The 12,835-nt window shown below is 42.1% G+C and overlaps 1 protein-coding gene across 2 annotated transcripts in view; it reads right to left on the bottom strand.

Moving 5' to 3' along the window:
• Positions 1-1,227: 1,227 nt before the first annotated feature.
• LOC118142830 (uncharacterized) overlaps positions 1,228-12,835 on the bottom strand; it is a 33,671-nt gene continuing 22,063 nt past the window's right edge. For both annotated transcript variants that reach the window (XM_035285502.3, XM_035285501.3), the window contains one exon: positions 1,228-11,058. In XM_035285502.3, coding sequence (XP_035141393.3) covers positions 9,275-11,058 — 1,784 coding nt within the window. In that variant the 3' untranslated portion in view covers positions 1,228-9,274. The remainder of the gene's footprint in view (positions 11,059-12,835) is intronic.

The raw sequence follows: 12,835 nt of genomic DNA on the forward strand, positions 1-12,835 counted from the left end.
TGCACCACTGCACTCCAGCCTGGATAACAAAGTGAGACTCCATGGAAGGAAGGAAGGACAATAATTGTGGTGTACTTGAATACCCTGCTGACAATATTAGAAAGGTCATCTAGACAGGAAGTCAACAAAGATACAAGGAATTTAAATTATAGCCTAGAACAAATGAACTTAACAGATATTTACAGAACATTTTACCCAACTACTGAAGAATAAACATTCTATTTATCAGCTCATAAAATGTTTTCCAAAGTAGACCCTATATAGGCCACAAAATAAGTCTCGCCAAATTTGAGAAAATTAAAATTATATCAAACACTCTTTCTGACCACGTTGGAATAAAATTAGAAATCAATTCCAAAATGAATCCTCAAAGCCGTGCAAATGTATGTAAATTAAATAACCTGGTCTTGAATGATTGTTGCATCAACAATAAAATTAAGATAAAAATTTAACTTTTTAAAAAACTAAACAATAGTAATTTTAAGGGTCGACAAGAGAAAGTAGAATAGACCAAAGTCAGGCAAGAAAGTTTTATTATGGCCGGGCGCGGTGGCTCAAGCCTGTAATCCCAGCACTTTGGGAGGCCGAGGCGGGTGGATCACGAGGTCAAGAGATCGAGACCATCCTGGTCAACATAGTGAAACCCCGTCTCTACTAAAAATACAAAAAAAATTAGCCAGGCACGGTGGCATGTGCCTGTAATCCCAGCTACCCAGGAGGCAGAGGCAGGAGAATTGCCTGAACCCAGGAGGTGGAGGTTGCAGTGAGCCGAGATCGCGCCACTGCACTCTAGCCTGGGTAACAAGAGCGAAACTCCGTCTCAAAAAAAAAAAAGAAAAAGAAAGTTTTAGTAACCTGCCGGGCTGCTCCCCAACAGTCAGAGGCGGCAGCCCTGAGCTTACAAAACTGGGGTTTATATAGGGTGAGAGAGGCATAATCTATTCACAGGCACAGAGAATTTGTTAACTTGTAACAAAGTACTCGTAACAAGACCTACAATATATCATCCTGTGACTTTTGTGGCAGCAATCTTTAAAAAAAGATGGAAACCAGGATTGTTTACAGATACATGTCAAGCAGGAATTGACAAGTATGGATAACCAACATATGTTTTCCGTGTCCTCCCTTGATCTTGGGGGCACGTCTGCCAGGACCTCTCATCCAGCAAGAGGGTTCCAACCTGGATAGGGGGGTGCGCAGAAGATAAAGATGATAGCCGGAGTCTGGAGGATTGAGAAGTCTTTGCTTCGCAAATGGCTTTATTCAGCTCACGGTCAGTTTTTATACATTCTTGAAACTTCGCTTATGTCAGTTCAATACATTGTTCCATGAGATCAAGGGGAACAGAAAGTTTTACAGTGAAATTACAGGTTACAACATAAATCAGGTGGTTACAGTAGAAAGATCAGATACACAATAAAACCCAGCAGGTGGGTCTTGTTATCTATTTAATAAAAGTTCAGAACAATTGTCTTGCTACACAGAAGGTTCTCTTAAGCTATGACAGTCAATCACTACTGTCTTGACAGAACAAAGAAGAATATGCTTGTGAAAATGAACATACTGCTACACATGACTACTAACCATTAGGTCATGGTGCACTTCAAGACTGCATGGCCATCTAGTAATTGTCCGCAGTAGTTTATCTTTAACCCAAAACCTCTTTTAGTTCCTGCTTTTCTCAGCTCGACTTCCTCCAACTGGAGACTCTGTGTCTGGGCTCCAACTCACCACAAGGTGAGACCCAATTTACTAGGGGTCTCACACGGGAGTGCTCCCCACACCTCGAGCTGCCTGGGTGGCTATAACCAGGCTTTGCTTAATTGCCACATATTTGGTAGTCTTGGTGTGGCGCCTAGATAGAAAGTCAGGAATGCAGCTGTGGAGCAATTAAGGGGGGGAGGGGTCAGCCTGCAAGACGGGGGTTTTCTGAGGCAGCACAGCTCGTCCCTAACAGTAGTGACAACCTATCAAAACCTCTGGAATACAGCATTAAATACCTACAGCAAAAAGTCTGAAGAGGCACAAATAGAAAATCTAGGCCAGGTGCAGTGTCCCATGCCTGTAATTCCAGCACCTTGGGAAGCTGAGGCAGGTGAATCACAAGGTCAGGAGTTCAACACCAGCCTGGCCAAGATGGTGAAACCCTGTCTCTACTAAAAATACAAAAATTAGCTGGGCGTGGTGGTGAGCACCTGTAATCCCAGGTACTCGGGAGGGTGAGGCAGAGAATTGCTTGATACTGGGAGGAAAAAAATAAATTAATTAATTAAAGAAACTGGGAGCTGGAGTTTACAATGAGCTGAGATCATATCACTCACTCTAGCCTGGACAACAGAGAAAGACACCGTCTCAAAAAAAAGAAAAAATCAAATTTAACCTCACACCTCAGAGAACTAGAGAAACAAGAACAAACCAAACCCCAACCCAACAAAAGAAAAAATATATAACAATAATAATTTTGCTTAAAGCAATAGGAAGAAAAAAAAAAGAATAATCAGAGAATAAGTAATATTATTGAAAATTTAAATAACACAAAAGACGAATGAAACAGAAAGCTGGTTTTTTAAAAAGAAAACCAAAATTGATAGATCATTAGTGAGATTAACCAAGAAAAGAGAAGACCTAAATAAGCTCGATTAGAAACAAAACAGTACTACAGAAATACAAAAGATCATTCACTGCTACTATGAACACTTTTTTTTTTTTTTTGAGACGGAGTTTAACTCTTGTTACCCTGGCTGGAGTGCAATGGCACAATCTCAGCTCACCACAACCTCTGCCTCCTAGGTTAAGAAAATTCTCCTGCCTCAGCCTCCGGAGTAGCTGAGATTACAGGCACACGCCACTATGCCCAGCTAATTTTTTGTATATATATATATTTTTTTAGTAGAGACGGGGTTTCACCATGTTGAGCAGGATGGTCTCAATCTCTTGACCTCGTGATCCACCCGCCTCGGCCTCCCCATGTGCTGGGATTACAGGCTTGAGCCACCGCGCCCGGCCAACTATGAACACTTTTACATGCACCAACTAGAAAACCTAGAGGAGATGGATAAATTCTTGGAAATGCACAAACTTCTTTGATTAAACCAGAAAGAAATAGAAATTCTGCATAGACCAATAAAAAGTTGTGAGACTGAAACAGTAATAAAAACATTGCAAAAAAAAAAAAAAAAAGTCCAGGACCAGATGGATTCACAGCTGAATTCTATGAGGCATTCGAGGAAAAATTAGTACCAATCCAAGTGAAACTATCTCAAAAACAGAAAATTAGGGTATCTTTCCTAAATCATTCCACGAAGCCTATTATCAATCTAATACAAAAACCAGGAAAGAACATAGCACAAAACAAAACTACACACTATTTCTGATGGACATAGGGCAAAAATACTTTTTTTTTTTTGAAACAAAGTTTCATTCTTGTTGCCCAGGTGCAATGGCCTGATCTCCTTTCCCCTCAACCTCCACTTTCCAGGTTTAAGCGATTCTCCTGCCTCAACTTCTAGAGTAGCTGGGATTACAGGCATGAGCCACCACGCCCAGTTATTTCATTTATTTATTTTTTTGAGACAAACTCTTGCTGTGTCTCCAGGCTGGAGTGCAGTGGTACAATCTTGGCTCACTGCAACCTCTGCCTCCTGGGTTCTTGCAATTCCCCTGCCTCAACCTCCCAAGTAGCTGGGACTACAGGCACGAGCCACCATGCCCGGCTAATTTTTTGTATTTTAATAGAGATGGGGTTTTACCCTGTTGGTCAGGCCCGTCTTGAACCCGCAACCTCGAGAGATCCACCCACCTTGGTCTTCAAAGTGCTTCAATGACAGGCTAACATAAGCCACCATGCCCAACCAGCTGACTTTATTGTTAAAAAAAAAATCAGAGACTGGGCCGGGCGCTGTGACTCACGCCAGCAATCCTAGCACTTTGGGAGGCTGAGGTCATGAGTTCAAGGTCAGCTTGGCCATTCTGGTGAAAATCCACCTCATTTGAAAAAAAGAAAAAGAAGCCAGAACGATCCAAGATGGCCAATTGCTAACATCTCAGGATTGCAGCTCTCAGTGAAGGCGCGGAGAACTAGAGAACACCACACTTTCAGACAAAATTCTGGTCGCTCATGGAGCAAAAGATTCCCAGTGCAGGAGTCACACGGGTAGCCAGCGTGACTCCTGCGCCTGGTGCAGCGGTATCACCAGCACCTCAGCGCGGGAGCTCTCGGAGAAGAGTAAACAGGGCTGGCTCCTTTTCTAACCCAAGGTTTGAAGGACCCACATGGCTCCCCAGTACAACTCCTGAGGCCGGCGCAGCGGCTGTGACGGCACCTCAATGCGGCAGCTCTCGGTGCAGAGTAAACGAGACTGGTTCCCCTTCTGACAAAGGTATGAAGCCCCGGGAAGGCAGAGTCACCTATTATGAACACAAGAAGAAAGCCAGACAGGAGAATCCTGAACAGAAAAGCAACATCAATCTTAACGCCGCTGCTCTGGCCTTGGGAACTAACAACTTGGACATCCACTCAAGAGACCTAATCTGAAAGTTGGTAATTTCAAAGACGACAGAAAGATAAATTTACAATAATGGGAAAAAACCAGCATAAAAAAGCTGAGAATACTCAAAGTCAGAACGCCTCTCCCCCTAAAGATGATCACAGTTCCACATCGACAATGGAACAAGGCTTGATGAAGAACGAGCGCATCCCGATGATAGAATCATGCTTCAGGGAATGGATAATAAGAAACTTTGGTGAGTTAAAAGAACATGTTGTAGCCCAAGGTAAAGAAACTAGGAACTTTGAAAACAGGTTTGATGAAATCCTATTGAGAACAGACAACTTAGAGAGGAGAATGAGTGAATTAATGGAACTGAAGAATACAATACAGGAACTCCGAGAAGTATGCACAGGTTTTAACACTCAAATTGTTCAAGCAGAAGAAGGGATATCAGAGGTCAAAGTCCAACTTAATGAAATAAAAAGTGAAGAAAAGATTAGAGAAAGAAGGATAAATAGGAATGAGCAAAGTCTCCAAGAAATGTGGGACTATGTGAAAAGACCAAATTTACGTTCGATAGGTGTACCTGAATGCGACGGAGAGAATGAATCCAAGCTGGAAAATACCCTTCAGGATATCATTCAGAAAAATTTTCCTAAACTTGCAAAGCAGGTCAACATTCAACCCCAGGTAATATAGAGAACACCACAAAGATATTCCTCAAGAAGAGCAACCCCAAGGTACATAATCGTTAGATTCACCAGGGTTGAAACAAAGGAGAAAATACTAAGGGCAGCCAGAGAGAAAGGTCAGGTTACCCACAAAGGCAAGCCTATCAGACTTACAGCAGATCTCTCAGCAGAAACTCTATAAGCCAGAAGAGAGTGGGGGCCAATATTCAACATCCTCAAAGAACAGAATTTTCAGCCCAGAATTTCATATCCAGCCAAGCTAAGCTTCACAACTGAAGGAAAAATAAAATCTTTTATGAACAAGCAAGAACTCAGAGATTTTATTACCACCAGGCCTGCTTTACAAGAGCTTCTGAAAGAAGCATTACACACAGAAAGAAACAACCAGTATTAGCTTTTCTAAAAATAAACCAGAAAGTAAAGAGCACCAACATAAAAAAGAATTTACACCAACGAATGGATAAAACAGCCAGTTAACATCAAATGGCAGTAACCCTAAATTTAAATTGACTAAATCCTGCAATCAAAAGACACAGCCAAAACCCAACGGCATGTTACATCCAGACCCGTTTCACAGGCAAGGAGACACAAAGACTCAAAACAAAGGGATGGAGAAAGATTTACCAACCAAATGGAGAGCATAAATAAATAAATAAATAAATAAATAAATAAATAAATAAATAGCAGGAGTTGTAATTCTTGTTTCTGATAAAATAGATTTTAAAGCAACAAAGATATAGTGGTAAAAGGATCAATGCAACAACAAGAGCTAACGATCCCAGCACCCAGATACATAGAGACTTAGACTCAATGAGAAAGAAAATTAATAAGGATATCAAGGACTCGAACACAGATCCGGAACAAGTAAACTTAATAAATATTCATAGAGCTCTCCACTTCAAATACACAAAATATACATTCTTGTCAATTCCACATCACACCTACTCATAAGTTTAAATAAAACATTGATTGGCCATTATTAATACCCAATTTTTTTCAGAATAAAGCAATATTTCCGTTCACTCTCCTCTTTCTCCCTCTCCTTTACTCATTTTTTTTTCTTTCCTTCTCTCAAAAAAGGAAATCAACTTGTAAACCTCTAGATCCAGGCCTGCAATGTCTCTCTCATTGCTTGATTTCCTTCCTTCCCTTCTTTCCCTCCCTCCCCGCTTTCTTCCTTCCTTCCTCCCTACCATCCTCCTTCCCTCCCTTCCTGCCTTCCTCCCTTAAAAAAAAAGAAAAAGAGAACAAATCAGACACATCAGTGCATACAATTCTAAAAGACGAGGTGCTGGATGACTCCCCTCCCGCCCCGCCTTTCTTTATGACATAGTGTTTCCCGCTTGTCACACAGGCTGGAGTGCAACTGTGCAATCTTGGCTTATTGCAAGATCTGCCTCCTTGGTTCAAGCGATTGTCCTGCTGCAGCCTCCCAAGTTGCTGGGCTTGCAGGTTTTCCCCAGTATTACTTTTCTGTTTAGGATTGTCTTGTTTAGTTTTCTGGATTGTGGGAACTATGACTTTTGCCTGCGTTTTTGATACTCTGACAGCTACCTTTTCAGCTGCCAGAGTAGCCAGTTTTTTCTTGGTCTCGATTGTCAAAAACCTTTTGATTTATTTGCAGGAGTTGGGAAATGTTCATTCTAATGAGTCCCTCAAGTTTTTGTAACTTTCTCCGAATATCAGAAGCTGCCTGGGCCACAAATGCCAAATTAATAGCATGGCTATTTTCAGGAGCCACTTGATAAAATGGAGTGTAAATTCGATAGGTCTCCTGGAGGCATTTCAAAAACACTCCAGGTGACTCATCGGGCCCCTGGACAACTTCAGTTGTCTTACACAGATTCATGGGTTTTCAAGTGGCTCCTTCAATACCCACAAGGAGACACTGGTGGAAATCGTCCAAAGCTCTACACCCACCCGAGGCATTTGGGTCCCAGTCAGGCCAAGTAGAAGGAAAAACTTCATTTAGGAGATTTCGGGCTCCCTCCTCTGGCATACTGGCTGAACCAAGGAAAATCTTTCTGGCCTCCCTTCAAATACAGTCCCTTTCCTCAGATGTAAGAAGGGTCAGGAGAAGCTGTTGACAATCATCCCAGTTGGGCCAGTGAGTCAGGAGTATGGACTCAGCCAGTGAGGTCAGGACCTGAGGTTTCTCAGAGAAAGGTGGGTTTTTGAGACTTCCAGTTGTATAGGTCAGAAGCAGAAAAATGAACATAGACCAAAAATGGGACAGCTCACTCACTACCTCGTGGGGATGGTGCCTCCCTTAAGGGGAGGCGTAGGGCAGCCTCCTCTGGCTGAGGCTGCAGTTAAGAGGCAATAGGTGGAGACCACAAGAGACGAGGAGGTAGAGGGGGAGCCCAGGAGAGCCGGAAGATTATAGGGTAGAGGCAAGGGAAGAATAGAGTATTCCTCCTCCTCTGAAGGGGACAGAACAGAAGGAAGAGAGGGAGCTGAAAGTTGGAGCAAAGGAGAAGTCAGGCTCAGCCAAGGAGGGGTCAGACCAGTCACTGGGGCATGGGGGTGTGACAAGCTAGGCACCGACAACCTCTATGTGCCAGAAATTCCAGACTGGTGGATGTTTAGCACAATTTTCCCCCTAAGAACACCTGAGCTGTTTTTGACAGAAAAGACAGGACTGAGACGGTCAGCCCAAATGGCTAATGAGGGATTTAACTTCCTGAGACAGGAAGTCTGCACTAAGGACCTTGAAGGAGTTGTCACCCAATCTTCTTGGGCAATAAGGATGACGGGACATACAAATTCAAATGCTAGACACAAACAGTACAACAGACACGAGACATATAAATCCAGATTTTAGGAACAAAACAGGAAAACTGAAAGTGAGGTAGGTAAATTATTACGGCAGTTTATCAAGGACAAACAAGGGAAAGGGGGTCCTGTACTGGGATTACTCAGATGCCTGCCTGGCTGCACCCTTTGTGGGAACTTAGGCTCCTCTTGGCATAAACAAGTCGATATAAACCCCTGACTTGGATCAGGCCTAGCCCGATGCTGCCTTTAAGCTGTATGAGGTCACCATGGAACCGCAGGTTAGGGTTCACTTGGACTCTGTAGCTTTCACCATGGAGCCATAAACTGGATTCTTAGATGCAAGCCTCTAAGGTCCCCACGCACTCACACATGCACACACACATGCACTCAGAAGTTATGAATTTTGCACTTTTTTTAAACCAGTCAGGATCCCAGAGAAATTTCATTTCCCTCAGAAATTTCTCAAAGAACTGAAACTCTGTCCTCCAGCATCCCGGAGCGTTGACAGAATCCTGAAAGGTGGCCCTCGTCAGGGCCAATGCCCCTCCCTGGTCCAAACACAGAGCCAGGCCTAACTTACCTTCTCCGTGGACGAGGACAGAGGACTCAGAAAAGAAGTTAGAGGGGTGAGTCAGTGGTCGATCCAATCTCCTCTCGAGGATGGTGACCTATGGGGCTCTGGAACGTCTCAAGGGATGCCTCCCCTATACTTCACCACTGCATCTGGGGGACCTCAGAGTGAGTCCAGCCCACACCTGGTGGCAATATCTCGCCAAATGTTGTAACCAAGCGAGTTAGAGAAAGCGCTACTCTCTGAGTTCTGATTGAGAGTCTTTTTTTTGCCGGCAACTGAGAGGTGGCTGACACTTAAAAATTTCTCTGCCCTGAGGAAGGGGCTTGATTTCTTTGCATACCTAGCTTAGGATACGGGAGGGGGAGCCTAGCTGAAGCAGAATTTTACAGAAGCAGAACAAGCAAGTTAGTAGGAAGAGGCTGGGAACCAGGAGGCAGGAGGTTCCCATAGTTGCTGGTTACTAAGAGCATTTCCATATAATCATCAAGGAGGCTACCAGGGAGGACTTTCCATACAATCAATCACCAAGAGGGGTATTCACAACAGCAGATAGACTTGCCAAGCAGGATGTGGTTACATTGGTTACAGGTATTGAGAACAGCATGACCCAAACCTCAACATTTCAAGGCTCTGAGCACAGCATGACTCAGTACTGCACCTGTGAGGGCTGTGGCAGGGAGGGAGAAGCTAAGCTGGAGCTTGTCAGGCTTATTTCTAGGATGGAGTCAGGTTAGTTCATTTTAGTAGGATTTCTCTCTGGTATGAATTCTCTTATGTTTAATAAGGTTTGAGGACTGGTTAAAAGCTTTGCCACATTCTTCACATTTGTAGGGTTTCTCTCCAGTATGAATGGTCTTATGCGCAGTAAGTTTTGAGCGTTGTATAAAAACTTTGCCACATTCTTCACATTTGTAGGGTTTCTCTCCAGTATGAATTCTTTTATGTGTAGTAAGATTTGAGGACCGGTTAAAGGCTTTGCCACATTCTTCACATTTGTGTGGTTTCTCTTCAGTATGAATATTCTTATGTTCAGTAAGAACTGAGGATTGTTTAAACGCTTTGCCACATTTTTCACATTGGTAGAGTTTCTCTTCACTATGAATGCTCTTATGTCTAGTAAGGTGTGAAGACTTGTTAAAATCTTTGCCACATTCTTCACATTTGTAGAGTTTCTCTCCAGTATGAATTCTCTTATGTATAGTAAGGGATGAAGAGTATTTATAAGCTTTGCCACATTCTTCACATGTGTAGGGTATCTCTCCAGTATGAATTTTCTTATGTTCAGTAAAATTTGAGGATCGGGTAAAAGCTTTGCCACATTCCTCACATTTGTAGGGTTTCTTTCCAGTATGAATGTTCTTATGTTCAGTAAGGTTTGAGGATTGGTTAAAAGCTTTTCCACATTCTTCACATTTATAGGGTTTCTCACCAGTATGAATTCTTTTATGCTTGGTAAGGGCTGAGGAGTATTTAAAAGCTTTGCCACACTCTTCACATTTGAAGAGTTTCTCTTCAGTATGAATTTTCTTATGTTCAGTAAGAGAGTAGGATCGGTTAAAAGCTTTGCCACATTCCTCACATTTATAGGGTATCCCTCCAGTATGAATTTTCTTATGTTCAGTAAGTTTAGAGGATCGGTAAAAAGCTTTGCCACATTCCTCACATTTGTAGGGTTTCTCTCCAGTATGAATTCTTTTATGTGTAGTAAGAGTTGAGGACTGGTTAAAGGCTTTGCCACATTCTTCACATTTGTAGGGTTTCTCTCCAGTATGAATTCTTTTATGTGTAGTAAGATTTGAGGACTGCCTAAAGGCTTTGCCACATTCTTCACATTTGTATGGTTTCTCTCCAGTATGAATTGTCTGATGTGTAGTAAGGTGTGAGGACTGACTAAAGGCTTTGCCACATTCTCCGCATTTGTAGGATTTCTCTCCAGGATGAATTATCTTATGTCTAGGAAGGTGTGAGGACTGGTTGAAATTTTTGCCACATTCCTTATGTTTGTTGACTTTCTCTCTGGTATGAATTCTCTTATGTGCAGTAAGGATTGAGAACTGATTAAAGACTTTGCCACATTTTTCACATTTGTGGGGTTTCTCTTCAAAATAAATTCTTTTATGTTTAGTAAAGATTGAGGATCCATTAAAAACTTTTCCACAGTCTTCACATTTGTAGAAATTTACTCTCAAATGAATTATTTTATGTTGAGTTAGGTTTGAAGAAATGCAAAATGATTTGCCAAATTCTTTAAATTTAAAAGTTTTTTTTCCAGTATATCTTATCTTATGTCCACTTAGATTGGAAAAGTTATGAATGATTCTCATGTATTCATCACATTGAAATATTCTGCTCTGGGTAGTTGGCAAACATTTATTAAGTCCATTATAACCTCCTGTTTGCACTTTGCACTCATCCACACTTTTCCCATATTTTCTTAACTGTAAATTCTCATGTCCACATTTTCCATATCTTTTCAGTGTCACTTTTTGAAAAGAATCTTTTATATTCTGCTCTGGTGAAAAGTCTTGGGCAAAATGAGAGCAAATAACCGAAAGAAAAATAACAAGTTACTCCACTTGTTAGACTCAGATGAATATACTTTACAAATCCAATCTATATAATTATACAAATTACATAAACAAGATGGTACAGAAAAATGCCAAAGACCTTCTTTTCTTTTCTTTTTTTTCCTGAGATGGAGACTTGCACCCTGTTGCTAGGGCTGGAGTGCCATAGTGTGATCTCAGCTCACTGCAATCTCTGCCTCCTGGGTTCAAGTAATTCTCCTGCCTCAGCCTCTTGAGTAGCTAGGAGTACAGCTGTGAGCCAACACACCCAGATAATTTTTGTATTTTTAGTACAGATGGGATTTTACAATGTTAACCGGGCTGGTCTCAAACTCCTGACCTCCTGATTCACTCACCTCAGTTTCCCAAAGTGCTGGGATTACAGACATGAGCCACTGCATCTGGCCCAAAGGCCCTAATTTCTTAATAAAAATATAAGTGTAACAAAAACATACTGACCAAAATACATTTGTGGAAAATTTATAAATTAGTTGTATGTGCAGTGACCCAGGTGAGCACAATGCAAAGAGTGACTTTAGTGTGGAAATTCACTCAGGGTGGTTGCCAAAATAGTATAAGAAAAACGTCAAAGAAAGTTACAGAAAATAGTCACAAACCTCTTTAGAAGGTATCAGGGTTTTTTCTGTAGTTCTTGACTGAAGGCAGTCAGAGTCTCTTTGCAGGAGCCAAAGAGATTAGGGCACAAATACAAAAGAATGTGAGTAGTTTACCTAACTTACTTGTTTACTCATATGCTCTTAAAACTAAACTTTGAGCTAGACGGCCCTCTTTTTATTATTATTTTGAGATGGAGTTTCGCTGTTATGACCCAGACTGGAGTTCAATGGCACAATCTCAGCTCATCGCAACCTCTGCCTCCTGGGTTCAAGCAATTCTCCTGCCTCAGCCTCCTGAGTAACTGGGACTACAGGCGCACACCAACAGCCAAGCTATTTTTTGTATTTTTAGTAGAGACGGGGTTTCACCTTGTTGACCAGGATGGTCTCGATCTCTTGATCTTGTGATCCACCCGCCTTGGCCTCCCAAAGTGCTGGGATTATAGGTGTGAGCCACCGCGCCTGGCTTATTATTATTATTTTTTTTAAAGATGGGGTTTCACCATGATGGCCAGGCTGGTCTTGAACTCCTGACCTCAGGTGATTCAGCCACCTTGGCCTCCCAAAGTGCTAGGATTATAGGCATGAGCCACCGCACCCAGCTAGATGGCCCTCTTGAGGGGAGGTCAACGAGGGATGTTACCCATTAATGTTGTTTGCTTAGCGCATCAGAACCTGTCCGTTGACCTTTAACTTCTAGTGGTGTTGACTCAACCTTTGTCAATTAAACTTTACTGAATAAATTTGAGTCTCAGTGGCTGGTGGGGCTGGCAGCAGCTATCTCTTTAGAGCACTCTCCAGGGAGTCTGTAAGTGGTCACAGACACTAGCCAAACTGGGAAAGCATAACATCAGTGTGTCAGGGTACTTTATTCATCCATCGCTGAGTCAGGGCAAAACAGACCCCCACAGGTGGTGATCCCAACAGTGGTGCCCAACGTGGGGTGACTCCAACAACATAGAAAGAAAATAAAATGTAGCTCTTTCTGCTTGCCTTTAAGAGTAAATTGCCAACCTTAATTATTTTGCATATAGAGGCATACCTGAAAGTGGATAATTTATTATTATTATTATTTTTTAATAGAGACAGAGTTTCTCTGTATTGGTCAGGCTGGTCT

The sequence above is a fragment of the Callithrix jacchus genome, chromosome 22 (assembly GCF_049354715.1).
Source record: "Callithrix jacchus isolate 240 chromosome 22, calJac240_pri, whole genome shotgun sequence".
Taxonomy (NCBI): Eukaryota; Metazoa; Chordata; class Mammalia; order Primates; family Cebidae; genus Callithrix; species Callithrix jacchus.